Here is a 19,669-nt window from a genome sequence, read left to right as displayed (position 1 = left end):
TGCTTTGCCATGATTCTTGCCACAAATGAAATCATCCTGTCCAGCGAAATCATCCCGTAGACTAGTTTTGATTTGAAAATTTAGGGTTAGGTCTCCGCCGAATTCATCTCGGACCGACCGAGTTATAGAAATCGGTCTCACCGATTTTGGCTTAGGCCAGAGCACACGCGTTTTCGGTCTGACCAAAAATTGCAAACCAGTGTGACCGAGTTTAATTCTTTGTGAAACCCTAGCAGTCTCGGTGCCACCGAACTGTGACTAGGTCTGACCGAGTTCACCAGTTTAGGTTCCAAAAACTGCTTCGGTATCACCGAGTTTACAAATCGGTAGATCCGAAATGCTTTCTATGAAGAACTAAAACTAAGTTTTTGAGTCAATATTTTTGCAAAACTCTTGTACTTTGTGATGCTCATCTACTCTACCTCATCTATAATCTATTCACATGGTCTGCTGACAGTTTGCCTGCATGATGTCTGACCAAAGTGATAGCCAGAACAAGTCTGAGGAGCAGGTTCAACCGAGTGAGGGCACTAGTCCCTCCAGTTCATCTGATGATTGCAGCAGGAGCACACCAAGTAACTTGCCAAAGGCAGCCACCAGAACAAGAAAGAAGGAGACCTCAGATTCAGAGGATGAGGATTATGTAGCTGTTGAGGAAGAAGTCAGCTCCAAGAAAAAGGTGCTGAAAAAGGAGTATGGCTCAGCTGCTACAGTCAAGCCAGGGATGCATAAGAAGGCACCAGCAAAGATAGTCCCCATGTCTAAGGCCATAGCATCTACTGCTGAAACCTCCAAGCCATCTGAAGAGGTAATTGGAGAAGGCAAGAAAAGGAAGGAAAGGGTCAAGAAGACCACTGCCAGAGTACTTGGCAGATCATCAATTATGAGAGATGATGATGAAGAGGAAGAGGATGCTGCACTAGCACCCAAAGCTCAAAAGCTCATGGGAGATGCAATCAGATCAGGGGCTGCTCCATCTAAGCCCAAAGGTGCTCCAGCTCAGAAACCCAAGAGAAGCACTAGAAACATTTCTGCTGAGAAAAAGAATAAGGCCCCGGTGCCTGAAGCTGCTGAAGAAGATGAAACTCAAGTGCTAAGGAAGCTGAAACCCAAGATCCCTGACCACAATGATGGACATTCAATTGCAGAAAACATGAAAATCAGGAAGGATGTAGGATTGAGAATATGGAGAGAGTCGGATCCATATGCTACCAGGAGAAGAACTGCTGTGGACTACAGGTTTCACACTAAGGAACAATAGGACTTCTATGAGACAGTGTTGCTTGACAAGAAGCCCATTATGTGTGACATGAAATGGGTAGAATGGGAGTACATCCAAAAGAATGAAGATCACTATCCTGGAGTGTATGACAGTTTTAAGGCATGTGGAGTTGATGAATCCATTGCACAAAAGCTCACCAAGTGGAATGATGAGCTGATCATGCAGTTCTACTCCACTGCCCACTTCTATCCAGATGGGAAGATTGTATGGATGTCTGAGGGTACTAGGTACCAATCCACAGTTGATGAGTGGGCCAAGCTTATAAATTCTCCTGAGGAACATGAGGATGACTTGGATGTTTATGCAGAGAAGAAGAAAGACCACAACACTATGGCCAACATGTACAAGGAGATCCCAGATGCTGCGTTGGACACACATAAATTTGGATCTGTCCATTGCCTGTTGTCTGGTCTGCCTACCATAAACTGGATTCTGAGGCACAGACTGCTACCCAAGTCAGGTGATCATAAGATGATCAGAGGACATGCTATAAACTTGCTGCACATATTTGATGTCCCACAGAAGTTCAAAGTCATGAGCCTGATTGTTGAAACAATCAAGAGGACTGCTGCTGATCAGAAGAGGAGTTGTGGGTATGCTCCACACATTCAGGAGCTCATTAACTCAAAGATGGGCACAGGCACATATCTTTTGGACAAGGAACACCTGCCCATCTATCCTGAATTTGAAGACAACACTGTGGTGATGGATGAAAATGAACCATCTTCAGCTCAAGCACATGAGAAGAGAGAGAAGGCAAAGGCACAGAAAGCTGCAAAGATGCCAACTGTTGAAGAGGCATCTCAAGTGTTCTTGAAATCCAAAAAAGATCAACTTGGATATCTGATCCAATCCACCCTGAGGATTGAGAAGGGCTTGGTCACCCTGACTAAGAACCAGGAGAGTTTGGAGAGGATCGTTGAGCAGAAGTTCTATGATCTGGATGTCAAGGTAACTGAGATCCAAACTGTAGCTGAGCAGCTATAGGAGGAAGCAGAGGAGAGGAAGGGCAAGTCTACTACTGATGCTTTCAAGCGAGTGCCACGAGGTTTAAGGTCTGTTGCAGTGCCTGTGACATATACTCGAGCTTCAGTGTCAGCACCAGCAGCCACAACTCCAGTTCCACCTCCAGCACCCACTCCATCAGCCCCAACTACTTCATCGGAAGCCTTCGTCCTTGGAGTTCTCTCTACACCACCTCCCGAAGATCAAGTCTGAGAGTCGTTTAGCACTATGCAATTTTGAACTTTTTGGTAACTTGTTGCCAAAGGGGGAGAAAAATGTATAGATCATAGGCTTCGAGAGAGAGTGTTGTTTTTTATCTCTCTTGCTATTTTGTTTGAAACTTTATTGTATGTCTGTGTGAGCTACTTGTGAGATACTTGTTGATCATGTGTTTGATCATATGCTACCCTTAATGTTTGTTTGAATGATGCTATCTTTTATATCTCTTATATGATCATTCACTTGCTTGGTAATGAGTGCATGCTTTTAATCTCTATCATTTTGAGCGCTCCACCAAGATGTATGTGACATGGAAGAGTAACCCATGATCCTAATCGACTGTGCATTTGCATTCAAAAGCAAATTTTAAATAATGCACAAATTTAGGGGGAGCTCTTGCTTATCACATACTTCTCAAAGCGACGATGTTTTTCAATCTTATTTATCATTTGTCGAAGTTTTGATCTATATGTTGTCATCAATTACCAAAAAGGGGGAGATTGAAAGTGTAACTATCCTTGGGTGGTTTTGGTAATTCCTAACAACATATAGCTCATTCAACTAATGCTATTCCAAGATGAATATTTCAGAAAAGCTCAATGGTTGGCATGGCATGGATTAGAAAGTGGACCCTTAAAAATGCTAAGGATAAAAGATTGGCTCAAGCTCAAAGTACAAGACTCTACATTTTCTATTTTAGTGATCCAAGATCACATTGAGTCTATAGGAAAAGCCAATACTATTAAGAAGGGGTGAGGTGTTGCTTAATGAGGTGCTTGCTCAAAATGCTTAGTGATATGCTCCAAAACCCTCCACTACTTTCTCACTTCCACATATGTCCCACACCATATATCCAACTCGGCCCCACCGATTCTTTCTATCCGGCGCCACCGAGTTCAGTTAACATAGCCACTGCCAGAAACCCTAATCTTTTCGGTCTCACCGATAGAGATCTCGGTCTTGCCGAGATGGGATTGTAATCTCTCTATTTCCCTTCGTAACGTTTTGGTCAAACCGAGATGAGCGACCGGTCCCACCGAGATTGCAATGTAAACTCTCCGTTTCCCTTTCGTAACACTTCGGTCCAACCGAGATGAGCGAATCGGTCCCACCGAGTTTGCCTGACCAACTCTCTGTTAGTCCATTACCAAAATCGGTCTCACCGAGTTTGTGTAATCGGTCTCACCGAGATTACGTTATGCCCTAACCCTAACGAAATTGGTCCCACCGAGTTGACATGCCGGTCCCACCAAGAATCCTAACGTTCACATTTTGAACTAAATTGGTCTGAACGAGTTTCATGATTCGGTCCCACCGAGTTTGGTGATTTGTGTGTAACGGTTAGATTTTGTGTGGAGGCTATAAATACCCCTCCACCCACTCTTCATTTGAGGAGAGAGCAATCAGAACATGCCTACACTTCTAATACACATTTACTGAGAGAGAACCACCTACACTTGTGTTGAGGTCAAGATATTCCATTCCAACCACTTAAATCTTGATCTCTAGCCTTCCCCAAGTTGCTTTCCACTCAAATCTTCTTTCTACCAAATCCAATCCTATGAGAGAGAGTTGAGTGTTGGGGAGACTATCATTTGAAGCATAAGAGCAAGGAGTTCATCATCAACACACCGTTTGTTACTTCTTGGAGAGTGGTGTCTCCTAGATTGGCTAGGTGTCACTTGGGAGCCTCCGACAAGATTGTGGAGTTGAACCAAGGAGTTTGTAAGGGCAAGGAGATCGCCTACTTCATGAAGATCTACCCGAGTGAGGCAAGTCCTTCGTGGGCGACGACCATGGTGGGATAGACAAGGTTGCTTCTTCGTGGACCCTTCGTGGGTGGAGCCCTCCGTGGACTCACGCAACCGTTACCCTTCGTGGGTTGAAGTCTCCATCAACGTGGATGTACGATAGCACCACTATCAGAACCACGCCAAAAATCTCCGTGTCAACATTGCGTTTGCTCCCTCAAACTCCTCCCTTTACCTTCATATGCAATTATTTTACATTCCGCTGCTATACTCTTAGAATTGCATGTGTAGGTTGATTATTTGTTTGTGCTAAGTTGCTAAAATCTGCCAAGAACTAAAGTTGGGAAAAGGCTAGATTTTTATTTGGTCAAGTAGTCTAATCACCCCCCCTCTAGACATACTTTCGATCCTACAACGCCCAAAGACGCGCGCCCAAAAAGCAGATAGTGCAAATTGTGAAGCGCGCGCAATTCGGAGCCCAAAATATGCTGCGCACGATAGTGTTTTTCAGTGCGTGCCCTAAATCTTTTAGCGCTACAACATCTGCTGGAGCTGTTCGGCGCCCAAAAAACAAATTATTAGTGCGCAGAGCTCTTTTTGGGTGCCTGTTGGAGATGCTCTAAGCCCATATTTCGGGTGCACTGTTCAACCAATGTTTAACTATGTACGTTTTCCTCGAGCATACCTCGTTATAACATGTGATCTGACAAATGTTACCTCCTTGTTCACATAGTTGTGGAAATCTATCTTTTGGAAATCTTGATGAATTGTCGCTGAGTTCATGAGCTATCTCCTCATCCTCTCCTTGGTTTAATGATGAACTCATGATTCGGAACATTCTTCCATAGTTCATTTCCTGAGAATCTTGCAACGCCATCTCATCAAATTGTGTTGCACCCCTTCCTTCTCAGGCATCCTGGTCAGTTTGAGGTATCCTGACACCAATCAGATCTGAATTTCAGTCAGATATGATGGATGGGACAAATTCCCAAGAGTTATAACATTAGTATTTGACTCGATAAGGTGATGTCATGCCTAGCACACCTGGCCAGAGGACCTAATGTTTTAGTTTCCTTTTAGCAAGGTTAACCATTCTTCCATGAGGAAATGGAATGACTTGCTTTATAAGTTGTTCCTGGTGAATCCTTTGCATGTCCAAAGTCTGACCTTTGCTTGAAGACCATGTCAACGCTATCTCAAAGCATGTTTGTGTTACTCCGATCTTCAATAAGAACATTTGAAGCACAATGCTAAATTCTCTTTATCAATTATCCTAACACCCTTGTATGGTAATGTCATGAAATTCCTCTCCAATTACATAAATGGCTGACTACTTTCTATCCTGTCATGGATATCATACTCTAATTGTCCTTGGGATGGATATACCCCTGAAATATGTGTTTAAACACATTTTCCTTTCCATTGTTCTGTTTAATTTGATGATCACATTTTACTTTTCATTGTTTTGTTTAACCCTTCTTGTGATCTATATGATCTAAGCAGTAATATTCTTCTGCTAATGTAAACACCTCGGTGTACCATCCTGTCTAGTGTAACCCTGTTACTTTTGTTGATGACATTCTGGTAACCACTGATGGACAAGAACCTTGCCTATCGGTCTGCCTCTTTTCAACGAGCAGGAAAATGGTTCTCTTCGTCCCTCGCCCTTGGTACCAACGATGCTGCCAACATAACTGGTCGGTTATTCTCTGACATGCCTTACTATCATGACCGTGCAAGATGTCAACCCCTTCCTTATTTTAACCCACAGTTCCACAGGATCGAAACCTGACTCTCTTATACTCCCCTGTTTCCAAAGTTATTCCTCACGCTTGGCTTCGTATGTAGATCACGAGCCACCTTCTTAGAGATGATATATTCTGGTTTCAGACGCAATACTTAATCTCGTTACTCTGAACCCCTCTCATTCTCTATTTCAGGCATCACCGTTACATACCTGCGTGAAGATTCTCATGCCTACTTTTAATTCTCTCGATGTATTTCCCGAGTTCCAACTCGAGAGGTACTCTTATGCTCATTCATGAGTTAACCCCCAGATTATTAGCCTTATAACATTCTATCGTTGTCGAGCTGCCCACTACCTATTCGTAAGTGCAGTGAAGATCCTGGAGGAAGGACGACAACTTCATTATGAGGCATTGATGCATAGGAATGAAGACATCAACGCTACGGATCAACTTCTTCGAGAAGAGCAACCAAGACCGAGAGGATCCGTTAGAAATTCGTAAATAGAACTTCCCCCCTTACTCCACCTCTTAAATCTCGGGATGAGATTTCTTGTAGTAGAGGAGATTTGTAACACCCTGAGAATCATGATAAAGTAACTCCTCTCTAATGATGCCAAGTCATCATCATTTTGTCCTAAGAAAAATGATTAAGAAATATTTCAACCTCAAATTTAAATTTAAAATAAAGTCAAAATATAAATTATCCAAACAGCAAAACAAAGTGTTCATAATATTGCAAGAATTTCCAAGGCCATTATAAAAACAAAAACAACATTATTTGAAATTCCAACTTGACTCTAGCAACCAAAACGGTGGACCATCAACAATTATTTTTGCCTTTTTAATTTTCCAAAATAGTCAAACACTCCCCAAATGCTTTGAGACTTTTTGTACCAACTCAGAATATTGCAAGGTATTTAATGTGTCAAGTGTCACTTATTACAAAAGTCAATTGGTACCAAATAAAAATGTAAAATGGAAGTAATAAAAGAAACAGAAAAGGATAAAGGTAAAAGAAGATATGGGTGAAAGCCTAATCTACTGGGCCACTAGGCCCAACAAGCTAAGCCGACCCAACCCCCACTGTCTCCTCCTACTTCTCTGTTCATCAGGGGGGAGGTGGACGTCGGGCAGCCGCCCATGGCCGCGATGGCCACATGCCGGCCATCCCCGCACCCCGTCCACTAACAAGGCGTCGCCTCACACCCCGAAACCCTAGGTGCCCTCACTTTCCTCCCTCTCTCGCTCAGCTCCTTCTCCATAGAAGCCGCAACCGCCACCATCGCCATGGCCAAGCTCATTCTCGCGGCCACCGTTGTCCCCGCGGGCTGAGCCAACGCCGGGGACTCCTCCGGCCACCTCTACTTCGACTACACGGAGCAGATCAACCCGGGAAGCCCCTGCTACGCCGGATTGAGGCCTTCTTCCTCCTGCTACCATCGGTGTTCGTCGTTGAATCCTCCACCCCTGCTGCTCCTAAACCCACGCCGAGACTTCGTGTGCTTGCTCGGTGAGCATCTTTCCGTTCCCCCCCTCTCTCTCTCTTGCATGACTCTGTCGCCGCTACTCCCTCCCCGCTGTAGGCCGAGCTTGTCGTCGCCATTTGCGATGCTCGTCATCACCATAGAAACGTACAAGCCCAACATAGGACGTTGGCGAGCTCCTGGAACTGTGTAGATGCCACCTACCCCCTCCATTTGGTCGATCCATGGCCATTTGATCAGGCTCATTGTGCCCGAGCCACCCCCATCGCATGCTCGCCGTTGTCGCGTCCGGAGTCCCACTCCCGTGCCCGCCCGCTGCTCTGCTCCCTCGCACTCGCCCGCGCCGTGGCCGCGCTCGCATGCTCGCTGCGCGCATCCACGCCTGCTGCCACTGCCCCCGTGTGATGTTGCTGCCTCCGGCCGCCACAGCCGCCCAGTCCGCCCGACCCGCTGCGTCCCGGCTCGCCCGCGCCCCTGCTGCTGCTGCTGGTGCCCGCCGTTCCCGCTGGCCGCACGCTCCGGCTCCGGCCCCGCCGCTGCTGCCGCGCCGCCGGCGACCACACTCCACTGCTGCTGCCCCCTGCTCTAGCGTCATCCTCGCCAAGCCGCGCCACCACGCCCACCCCGCACCACTGCTCGCCGCTCACGCCCCCCGCCTGACTCTCCGCTGCCCGCGCCGCACCGCCTGCTCCGCGCCGCGATCGCTGCCCCCACCGCTTCGCTCGTGCCTTGCCGCACGCACAACCGCGCCGCCGTCGCCCGGCGCGCCGTTCGGGTGACGCTGCGACCGGCGCTCACGCCCATCGGGTGCCCACGGCCACGCCCGCTAGTGTCCCGCCCGGTTGGCCCCTGGGCCTATGACATATGGGCCCCACGCCCCTTCTAAAAAAGAGAATTAAAAAATTAGAATAATAATAATAATTAATTAACTTAATTAAATTTGTTAAATTAACCTAATGACTTAATTAAGCTAACTAATCATGTTTAGTTAGCTGAATCAATGACAAACAGGCCCATCTATCAGTTTGACTGGTCAACGGTCAAAGTTAACAGCTGACGTCATACTGACGTCATGATGATGCAATAACACTATTTTTGAATTAATTTAAAATTAATAATTTAGAAATTGATTAAATCTTTAAAAATTAATATAAAATAAACCGTAGCTTGGTTGGAAAAACTTTGTACATGAAAGTTGCTCAGAACGATGAGACGAATCCAAATACGCAACCCGTTCGTCCGCGACACATCCCTAGAACAGCGAACACACAACTTTCCCCCTCCGGTTCGACTGTCCGAAAATGCCAAACACCTGGAATACTTTCCCGGATGTTTTCCCCTTCGTCGATATCACCTATCTCTACGTTAGATCACCCCTGACAGCGCGTATTGCCTTGTTATAGTTTGTGATGCTTTGTTTGCCCTATATTTACTGTTTCTTCCTCCCTCTTCTTCTTTAATAGACCCCGAGACCGGCGCTGATGCCATCGAGTACGACTACGTCACCGACGACCCCTCCATGCCAGAGCAACCAGGTAAGCCCCCCCTTGATCACCAAATATCTCCTATTCTTCTCTCTACTGCTTGCATTAGAGTAGTGTAGCATGTTAATGCTTTCCGTTTATCCTATCCTGATGCATAGCCTGTCCTTGCTGCTACTGTTGTTACCTTTACCTACAATCCTAAATGCTTAGTATAGGATGCTAGTATTCCAGCAGTGGCCCCACATTCTTATCCGTCTGCCATGCTATACTATCAGGCTATGATCACTCGGGAGGTGATCGCGGGTATATACTTATATACATAATACATGATATCTGTGGTGACCAAAGTCGGGTCGGCTCGTAGAGTACCTGCGAGTGATTCACGGATTGGGACCGAAAGGACGTTTGTCCTGACGACCCTCTAAGTGGACCTTTGTGGCGGAGCGACAGGGCGGGTTGAGACCACCTAGGAGAGAGGCGGGCCTGGCCCTGATCGACGTCCGCGGTTACTTCGATTAACACGCTTAACGAGATCTTGGTATTTGATCTGAGTCTGGGCACTGGCCTATACGCACTAAGCAACTACGCGGGAACAGTCATGGGCGCTCGACGTCGTGGTATTAGCCGAAGCCTTCTTGACGTCAGCGACTGAGCGGCGCGCGCCGGATTGGACTGGAACGCCTGCTCTTGTATTAGGGAGGCTAGGTCTGCTTACAGCCGCCACACAACGTGCAGGTGTGCAATGAGCGATGGGCCCAGACCCCTGCGTCATAGGATTTAGACCGGCATGCTGACCTCTCTATTGTGCCTAGGTGGGGCTGCGACGTGTTGATTTTTTGAGGCCGGACATGACCCAGGAAAGTGTGTCCGGCCAAAGGGGATCGAGCGTGTTGGGTTATGTGGTGCACCCATGCAGGTAAGTTTATCTATTCGAATAGTCGTGTCCCTCGGTAAAAGGACGACCCAGAGTTGTACCTTGACCTTATGACAACTAGAACCGGATACATGATAAAATACACCATCCCAAGTGCCAGATACAACCCGGTGATCGCTCTCTCACTGGGTGACGAGGGGAGGATCGCCAGGTAGGATTATGTTATGCGATGATACTTGGTTAACTTACCATCTACTCTCTTCTACTGCTTTAAGATGGAGGCTGCCAGAAGCGTATTCTTCGATAGGACTAGCTACCCCCCTCTTATTCTGGCATTCTGCAGTTCAGTCCATATATACTACCCATTTCATTGATATCAATGCATATGTAGTGTAAATCCTTGCTTGCTACTACTTTGGATGAGTACTCACGGTTTCTTTGCTACTTCTTTTTCCCCTTTCTCGGTTATTGAGATCATATGATGGAGTCCAGGAGTTAGAGGATCCCGAGGATGATTCTACGTGGAGTTCGACTTCAAGGAGTAGTCAGGAGGGTCCCATGCAGGAGGCCTTGCCTTTTTCGATCGTTGCTACTTTTGTGCTAGCCTTCTTAAGGCAAACTTATTTAACTTATGTCTGTACTCAGATATTGTTCCTTTCCGTTGACTCTTGTGTTTTCGAGCTTATGTATTCGAGCCCTCGAGACCCCTGACTTGTAATATAAAGCTTGTATTATTTTAATTTATGTCTAGAGTTGTGTTCTGATATCTTTCCGTGAGTCCTTAATCTTGATCGTACACATTTGCGTGTATGATTGAATCGAGGGCGTCACAACATTTGGAGATGCTCTTGGGATGCTTTTTAGGAGCCATTAAAGATGTCTACTTTTTATCGGGTATGCTCACTAAAACTGGTGTGGTACGGATTTGGACATGCATGTTAAATACTTGTATATTTGGCATACAGGTCAAGGCCAACTCCAATGTACGACCCAAATGGTCCGGCCGCGTCCGTTTGGGACTAAACGGACACAAAACGCGGCCCAGCGCGCGCGCCGGCAGATGGACAAATATCTGTTTTCTGTCCGCTTTTGACTCATTTTCGGTCCAAATTTGAGTCGTGTTTGTGTCAAAACAGACGGGCGGACGGGCGCGACGTGTGCCCTTGTCCTTCCCTTGCCCGCCCATCGGGAACACAATCGCCCCTTTTCTTCTCCCCCTCGCCCCCACCCCTGCCATAGCCCTCGCCGCCATTTCTTGGCCGCCTCACCGCCTAGCCCAGCTGACCACAGCACGACGGTCGGATCTATACCTCTCTCACCTCGGCGCTGGCGGTCAACCGCTATATCTACGACCGCGGGATTTGACGCATCCGGCCGCCTGCGGTTGCGTCTTACCATGGATTGGCCGGATAATGGGCCGCACAACCATGGCAACGCCTGCGCGTCGCATGCAGGTCCTGAATCCACCTCTGGCCGCTCAGATATATCCCATCGACGATTTGCCGGCAAAGACACGGCCGGCCTCCGTCCGGGCTCGGACCTGGCCCAACGACTAGTCGATTCTCCGTTGCCGCTCATAAAGTGCGACGACTGTTCGCGACAGGCCGTGCGCCGCGTTTTGACCACGACGAAACATCCTGGATGGGTGTTCATCAAGTACAAAAAAGATAAGGTGCATGCTTCTTTTAATTCGGTTTTGCTCCTGGATTCGACCCATGTTCGGCAGCTTATATTCGAACTTGTGTGTAGGATGGATGCAAGTCTTGGTATTGGGAAGAAAAATACATCGATCTATTGATATCACGGAAATTGATAGATGCTCGTGCACTCCTAGCTAGAATAGAGGTCGGAGATGAGACTAGAGATGGTATTATATGTGAAGCAACGCCTACTTCTTTAGAATTGAAGAAGAAAGAAGTGTGCAAGTTTGAGAAGTCGCATATCAACAATGAAGACATAGATAATATTAATCCAATTAGTGAAAACAGTTATAGAAATTGAATATCTTTTAAAATGTCTAATTATGATTCTTGTTTTATTTAATTTTGCTCTCCTAGCAAAGAATTGGTGATTCTTATTTCCGTTGATGAAATAAAGAAATATAATGGCAAAAAAATTTATACATGAAGGCACCGGCCAGCCGTTGACCATATGCGGCCGTGCATTAAAAGCACGACCAGCACATCACGGAAAATTAGATGAACACCGTTTCATTGCCATTTCTATACGGACGAAATTCAGACAAAATGGATGTGTATTTGGGTCGCGCTTCAGAGTTGGCTTGATAGAAGCGGTAGAACATGTCATGTCTCCCTGGTAACACTGGCAATTAACTAGTCTAGTGTAAAATGCTGAGACGAAGCGAAATCGGAGACGAAGATTCTATTCGCCTCTCTCTCTCTCTCTCTCTTCCCTTTTTCCTCGTAGTGGTCTCGTTACTTCCGCCTCCTCCCCTCCCCTCCCCTCCGATACACCCCCCTTTTCCGCGCTCCCGGTTCATCGGCGTGCCGCACCACCCCAAGACGGCGGCGAGGAACCTAGGTGAAGAACACAGAAGAATTCGTGCCCTTTGATCGATTGATGAGCGGAAGGCCGCGGCGGCGGGGACGACGATGAGGGCGGATCTCAGCACCATCCAGCAGACGCTCACGCCAGAGGCGGCGGCGGCGCTGGCGCGAGCCATGGACGAAGCGGCTCGACGGAGGCACGTCTCCACCACGCCGCTCCACGTCGCCGCCGCGCTGCTCGCCGCGCCGGCTGGCCTGCTGCGCCAGGCCTGCGCGCGGGCCGTGGCCGCGGGAGGCGCTGCCGCTGCCTCTGGTAGCGCCGGCGCGCACCCGCTCCACTGCCGCGCTCTTGAGCTCTGTTTCTCCGTCGCGCTAGACAGGTTGCCTGCCTTTGCGGGGGGCGCGATTGGAGGCGGGGCCGCTGCTCCTCCCGTTTCCAACGCGCTCGTTGCGGCTCTCAAGCGCGCGCAGGCCCAGCAGCGGCGGGGCTGCCCTGAGGCGGCACAGCAGCCGCTCCTCGCCGTTAAGGTGGAGCTCGAGCAGCTCGTGCTCTCCATCCTCGACGACCCTTCGGTCAGCCGCGTCATGCGCGAGGCGTCCTTCTCATCTTCTGCCGTGAAGAACACCATCGAACAGTCTCTCACCTCACCCTCCCCGTCGTCTTCCACCGCAGCGTCTAGTCCTGTACCGACGCCAACCCTCTTCTCCCCATCCCCTTCCTCTCTTCTGCGCGCCGGCACCGCCAACGCATACATCAACCCTCGTCTGGCGGCTGCGGCGGCTGGAGCCAGCTGCGGGGATGATGCGCGCAAGGTGCTTGACGTCATGCTCAAGCCAGCGCGCCGCAACCCGGTGATCGTCGGAGACTCCGGACCGGACGTGGTGCTGAAGGAGGCCATTCGAATAATCCCAACGGCCAGCTCTGCTGCCCTCGCTGCAGCCAAGATCCTGCATCTGGAGGCGGAACTCACCAAGCTTGCTGGCGACAAGGTGGCGATGGCGGAGAGGATCGGGAAGCTGGGCGCCGTAGTCGAGAGGCTCGTCGGCGAGCACGGCGGGGTGGTTCTTGACCTCGGGGACCTGAAGTGGATGGTGGAAGGCCCTGCCGCGTCGTCCTCTGAGGGTGGCAAGGCGGCCATTGCTGAGATGGGGCGTCTGCTCAGGCGTTTCGGGCGCGGTGAAGTGTGGGCCGTGGCCACTGCAGCGTGCGCCACGTACCTCAGGTGTAAGATCTATCACCCAGGGATGGAGGATGAATGGGATCTCCAAGCCATGCCGATTGCCCGCAGTACACCGCTTGCTGGAGCTGCTCTGAGGTGCGTCCGCGATCGTGTTCTGATTCTTTGTTAGATCTAACATGTCTGGTCTTGTTAATTTCCTTGTTCATTTGATTACTGCTTAGTCATGCCGAACCAAATTATCTCTGCAATTGGTTCATAGCCGGTCCCAAGCCCGGGTAAAGGAGGAGGGTTGTGATAGGCTTGGCGAGCCAACGTAAAAACTCAGCCACTCTTATGGAGAATAACATGAGAGTGGTGTAGCTGGTTAGCCTGTTCGCTCATCAAACTTGAGGTCTCAGGTTCGATAACCGCACTTGAGCATAATTTTGCCAACTAAAAGGCGACATGTTCAACAGTTAGGTGTGGCGGAGATGCGTATGTTGAGATGGGTGTGTGGCCACACGAGGAAGGATCGAGTCCGGAATGATGATATACGAGATAGAGTTGGGGTAGCACCAATTGAAGAGAAGCTTGTCCAACATCGTCTGAGATGGTTTGGGCATATTCAGCGCAGGCCTCCAGAAGCTCCAGTGCATAGCGGACGGCTAAAGCGTGCGGAGAATGTCAAGAGAGGGCGGGGTAGACCGAATTTGACATGGGAGGAGTCCGTTAAGAGAGACCTGAAGGATTGAAGTATCACCAAAGAGCTAGCTATGGACAGGGGTGCGTGGAAGCTTGCTATCCATGTGCCAGAGCCATGAGTTGGTTGCGAGATCTTATGGGTTTCACCTCTAGCCTACCCCAACTTGTTTGGGACTAAAGGCTTTGTTGTTGTTGTTGTTGTTGTTGCAATTGGTTCATAGGATAGGAAAGTCATAGGAATAAGAAAGTCATAGAAAATGAGATGACATGTATCTGAAGGAGCCGGATCCTCTAACATGCTCAAGGGATGTCACAGAGCTACAGTGTTCTTCTTGTGTAAAAAAGACAGGGAAAGTCAGGAAGCTTATGAAATTGAAATAGTTCTTTTGAAAAGAGTGAAATGAGTATTTCAAAAATTGAAATGAGTCTTCTAAAATTGAACTTGGTATGTCACGAATTGAAATTGATCTATTAGAAATGGAAACCTGTCTTTTGAAAATTGAAATGAGCACTGTTCATGGGCTAAGCCTGAAGGGAGGTCAGGTTACTGTAGTTTACCTGACTTCCCTTCGAATGTTAGAGGATCCAGCTCCGTATCGGAAGTCCTATGAATAGGAATAGAAAAGAAGATGCCCTTTGGTTCACATCATAGAATTTTTTCCATTGAGTCTAGGCTAATGTTTATTTTCCTATGAAATGTGGAGGATAGGAAGAATTCCTCCATAGGAATAGGATTCTATTCCTATAAACCAAAGGGCTCTGAAGGAATTTTTCCTATACAAATCCTATCCTATGGGATTCCTACATACCAAAGGAGGCCTGATTTTTTTTTTTTGATGATGGAAAACTTTGATATGACAAACAAACAGGTTTTTAGTTTAGGGCAGTCGGCGCTACTCTACAAACGTTGTTGCTTTTTTGTGTAGCAGTGGTAGCCTTGTAGTCTCACTCATTATAGTTCAGTTCCACAGATTAACGAGTTACTAAATTTTGTTAGGCCTGGAAGCAGTGGAAGTCTCAGCAACTCGGTGGGGATGTTATCACCAATGCTCCGGCCTTTGCCGGTGACACCAACACCTCTCAGATGGCCGCCAGGGGGTGGCCATACTCAGATGGTGAAGCCAGCCATGTGCATGCTCTGCAAGGGTGGTTATGAGAGTGAGGTCGCCAAACTTGCAGCGGAGCGGACGGCAGTATCCGTACCTGAGGCTGCTAACCCTAGTTTGCCACACTGGCTGCAGCGGACCAATGATCAAAATCAGGTTTGTCTTTTTTCCATGTTTAATCTCGACAAAACCAACTCTTATTCTATCGAAACCTGATTGGTATAATCCTTCTCTTTTTGTACAGTCTAAGGCACAAGAGTTGAAATGGAAAAGGAGCACAGATGAGCTTGAGAAGAAATGGCGTGAGACCTGTGCCCATATCCACTTGACCCATGCTGGAGCGCCAGCACTCTCCGTGCCATTGGCCTCGTCCGGAACATGTCCACGTGTTGAGGTCAAATTGCCTATTGCAAGGGGTGCTGTTATTCAGACTCTTAAGATGAACACTAACCGGGATAAGCCAGCATCCAGCCCGATAGTTGACCTCCGCAAGAGCCCACCAGGAAGCCCAGTGAAAACTGATCTTATGCTTGGTCGCTTGGACCCTGCCATCAATCCTACTATGGATAAAGAGCGGAAGGAAAATTATGAGGGGCTAACTGCCCTGCAGAAGGCTAAGATAGCTGGAATTTCAGATATCGATTCCTTCAAAAGGCTCATCAAGGGGCTGACAGAGAAGGTTAGCTGGCAGTCTGATGCCGCTTCAGCCATTGCTGCTGTTGTTGTACAATGCCGATCTGGAAGTGAGAAGCGTCCGACCCTTCGAACAAGAGGTGACATGTGGCTCATGTTTGTTGGCTCTGATAAGGCAGGTAAGCGGAAAATGGTGAACGCGTTGTCTGAGCTGATGGCAAACACGAGACCAGTAATTGTGAACTTTGGTGGTGACTCCGAATTAGGAAGGGCTAAGAATGATGGACTGAACATGGGTCTCTGGGGGAAAACTGCACTTGATCGGGTCACTGAGGCAGTTCGGCAGAACCCATTCTCAGTAATTGTTCTGGAATGCATTGATCGATTGGACATAGTTGTTCGTGGAAAGATCAAGCGGGCAATGGAGACTGGTCGTCTGCCGGACTCTCGTGGCCGTGAGGTCAGCCTTGGCAATGTCATCTTTGTTCTTACCACCAATTGGGTACCTGATGAACTTAAAGGGCCGGACGTTGAGTCTTTACTACAAGGTGAACTAAGAATGTTGGAGATGGCAGGCTCTAGTTGGCAGCTAGAGCTCTCGATTGGGGACAAGCAGGCCAAGCACCGAGCAGATTGGCTATGTGATGATGTTCGCCCTGCAAAGGTAGCAAAAGAATTGTCCAGTAGCCATGGTTTGTCGCTTGACCTCAATTTGGCAGTTGGTGCCTTGGATGACACCGAGAGTTCACATAATTCTAGTGATGTCTCAGTGGAGCAAGAGCAAGAGAAAGGGCAGCTTGCAGTACTGTGTTCGACGCCTGCCCCTGACTGCGATCTATTGGAACTCGTTGACGATGCCATTGTGTTTCGACCAGTTGACTTTAATCCATTTCGGAAGACTATTAGAGATTGCATATCAGCAAAATTTGAATTGGTCATTGGGAGCATCAATTCATTCAGAATCGATGAAGATGCCATTGACCATATGGTTAGCAGTGTCTGGCTCACTGATGAGAGGTTCGAGGACTGGGCCGGAGAAGTAATTATGCCAAGCATTGAACGATTGTGGCGCAACGTGAAGCATGATAGCGCTCGTGCTGTCGTCCGCCTCGCATTAGTTGCAGACGAGGCGTTGCCAAGGTGGGGTGAGGGAAGGGAAGGGCTACCAGCGACCGTAACGATTGCCATCGATGGAATGTAGAGGGCATTTGAGAAAGTAAATTCTTTGTACGGTAGATATGTAAATACAATACTTTGGAGATCTTCTGCTATAAGCTTTGTTGCGGGGGGGGGGGGGGGGGGGGGGGGGGGGGGGGTGGACTATGTGAAGCACATAGGACAGAGTACCAAATAGGCAGGAGGTTATAGATTTTATAACACCCAAATATGTGGTCTATAGTTTCGATGATATTTGTAGCTATGTTCCTTGGAAAGAAAAAACAATATTTTATTTTACCTCTCCTAATGTTCGCAAGGTGGGTGTGTAGAGGCAATACAGGAAGTAAATAAATACTGAACTCGCTATGTTTTTCTTGGCCCTGAAACCAAATCCGCTCGGATCGGTTCTTGTAATGCATGTCTTCCAGTCATTAGTCAAGTTTCATAGATGTGAATACATGGAACGAAGAGTTAATCTCATCTTTTACCTCTTTAGTTTCACATTTCTGCCGGCAATTACCCCTATGTTATAATAATTCCTTCGGTTTAGAGAAATTGGTGCAAGTTTTCACCCGTTTCAAACTTCTATATAAGTAAGTTTTTCTTGTTCTAGTTTTTGTGAATGTGTTGGGATTCTTGCTTGTGTTCGAGAGTATATGGAAGAATCTCAAATCTTCTCATTTGCTTTTTAACTTTCTGCGGGCTAATAAAGTCAAACCAGGTGAGGAGGTGATACATCATTTTTTTTTCGATAGCTGTTGTGGTGGTACCGGAGATAGGTGACAGGCGTTGATGTCAAGTTCAGAGATGTTTTACTATCTTTTTAGTTTTGTCATGTCATTCTTACGTGACTTGTGCTTTGTTCTTTATAATATGAATGGGACATGTATTACCATGCAAAAATAATAATAAAGTCAAACCTATACATGCTCCTCTGACTGGATTGGTGCCTAGTGTAAAATGCATCTATTCATGACGTGGAGAAACATGACCCTTAAATTAGCCAAAGCTTCTTTGCCCATTATACTAATATTAATATTTTCTGATATTTTGTTTGGTTGTCCTTTTTGTACATCGTTTTCATGATTGTAGTCAGACATGAATCTTCGCCATACCGTGGTCCTTATCGGACCCTACTTTCACAAATTTGCCGAAACTTTATAAATGAGAATCCATTGGCACATATCCTTGGTTTCTCACGACTTTGCACTACGACAACTTTTCGCACTAGATACTTCTCTTCATTTTTCTCTCTATGGAACATGTTTTTTTTGGTTAAAGGTTGACCATACAAATCACTATCACTTGTTGCTGCTATTGCTACTCGTAAAAAAAAATTGTGGTGTGTATTCTTCTTTGTTGCTTCCTGTGTTATCCCTCTTGAATCTCAAAAGATTATACCTGATGAAAAATCCAATAAATGTGTTATTGTGTTTTTGTTTCGATGAGGCATCCGGCCAGTTATGGTGGCTCCGTGCCAGAAAGCTCAACCACCCCTATTGAATTGCTGGCTGTTTAGTTTTTGTGGCAGGATGTGCGCCACCAACACCCCGTTTGCTGTTGAATCATGTTGTTAATCCCCCCTACCCAACCCAAAACAAAGGAACCTTTTGGTCTATAAACCAAATGGCCACTTTTTGGCCTAACTGTAGGCCCACGTTGATGTGGCTGATCACCAACCCAAAACAACTTGGAAACATTCTATGCTTATTTATAATATATACAATTCTTGCCACTTGTGAAGCATATTTCAATGGAATCTTTGCCTGAGTCACAGTGCGAAATGGTATCCCGATTTTTTCGTCAATAGTATAAGAAGCCGTTCCATGCGACGGGCCATGGATGAACTTGACAATTCATAAGCGGTGGGTCTACTTATCACTTTATCAGTGGGATTACGTATGTCCGCCCTGAGTACACCATCGATTTGTCATGGTTACTTTAATCACTCTAGTTGGCCTCCAATGGGGAAATCCAGTATCGCTCCGAGCGCATCTGCTCTCTATATCTGGACCACTTAGCTGCTCTGAGATCCATGAAAGCATGAGTATTTTGGTCGGTATTCCATGTCATAAATCATGTGTATTTCCACGAAAATGCAAAGGTAAACATGGCTCCACGCGCACCCATGTGAATAGTAAATTCAAGAAGTATACTAGAAAAATTGAAAAAAAAATCTAAAAATTTGTGTAACAAACTTGGTCGACTATTTTACTCACGTATGAAATATTATGAAGTATTGACATGAGTGGTATTCTTAGTGAAGAAAATACAAATGAGACCTTATTATTCATTAAACATTGTTTTAATATAGCTTTGATTTTATCATTTCTCTCTCAGAATAACAAGGATGTAATTTCTTTATGAAACTTCTTATGCGGGGTATATCGGTTGACTTAGTACGTTGCAAAAAATATTCAGATATTTTTCTAGTATAGTTCTGAATTTACTATTGACTAGCACATATGCCCGTGCGTTGCAATGGGAGACCTAATTGTAATGTCCACTGAAATATCCATCAGCATGGCCCAACAACACCCGAATGTGCTCGTCCAC

At 47.0% G+C, this 19,669-nt stretch overlaps 1 protein-coding gene across 1 annotated transcript; it reads left to right on the top strand.

Moving 5' to 3' along the window:
* Positions 1-12,278: 12,278 nt before the first annotated feature.
* On the top strand, positions 12,279-17,229 carry LOC147959582 (Double Clp-N motif-containing P-loop nucleoside triphosphate hydrolases superfamily protein). Its single transcript, XM_087532405.1, has 3 exons — positions 12,279-13,670; positions 15,214-15,478; positions 15,567-17,229. The coding sequence occupies exons 1-3, from the start codon at positions 12,460-12,462 to the stop codon at positions 17,154-17,156; spliced, it is 3,066 nt and encodes a 1,021-aa protein (XP_087388531.1). The 5' UTR covers positions 12,279-12,459; the 3' UTR covers positions 17,157-17,229.
* Positions 17,230-19,669: the final 2,440 nt, after the last annotated feature.

Source organism: Triticum urartu, chromosome 7A, assembly GCF_056163025.1.
Source record: "Triticum urartu cultivar PI428250 chromosome 7A, HENAU_Tu73, whole genome shotgun sequence".
Taxonomy (NCBI): Eukaryota; Viridiplantae; Streptophyta; class Magnoliopsida; order Poales; family Poaceae; genus Triticum; species Triticum urartu.
The sequence above is the reverse complement of the archived record's forward strand: the minus strand, read 5'-3'. Positions and strand labels throughout refer to the sequence as shown.

Coding starts and splice junctions, on each gene's coding strand:
- LOC147959582 (XM_087532405.1), top strand. CDS start 12,460: ATGAGGGCGGATCTCAGCACCATCCAGCAGACGCTCACGCCAGAGGCG. Junction 13,671..15,213: donor CTTGCTGGAGCTGCTCTGAG/GTGCGTCCGCGA, acceptor AAATTTTGTTAG/GCCTGGAAGCAGTGGAAGTC. Junction 15,479..15,566: donor GGACCAATGATCAAAATCAG/GTTTGTCTTTTT, acceptor CTTTTTGTACAG/TCTAAGGCACAAGAGTTGAA.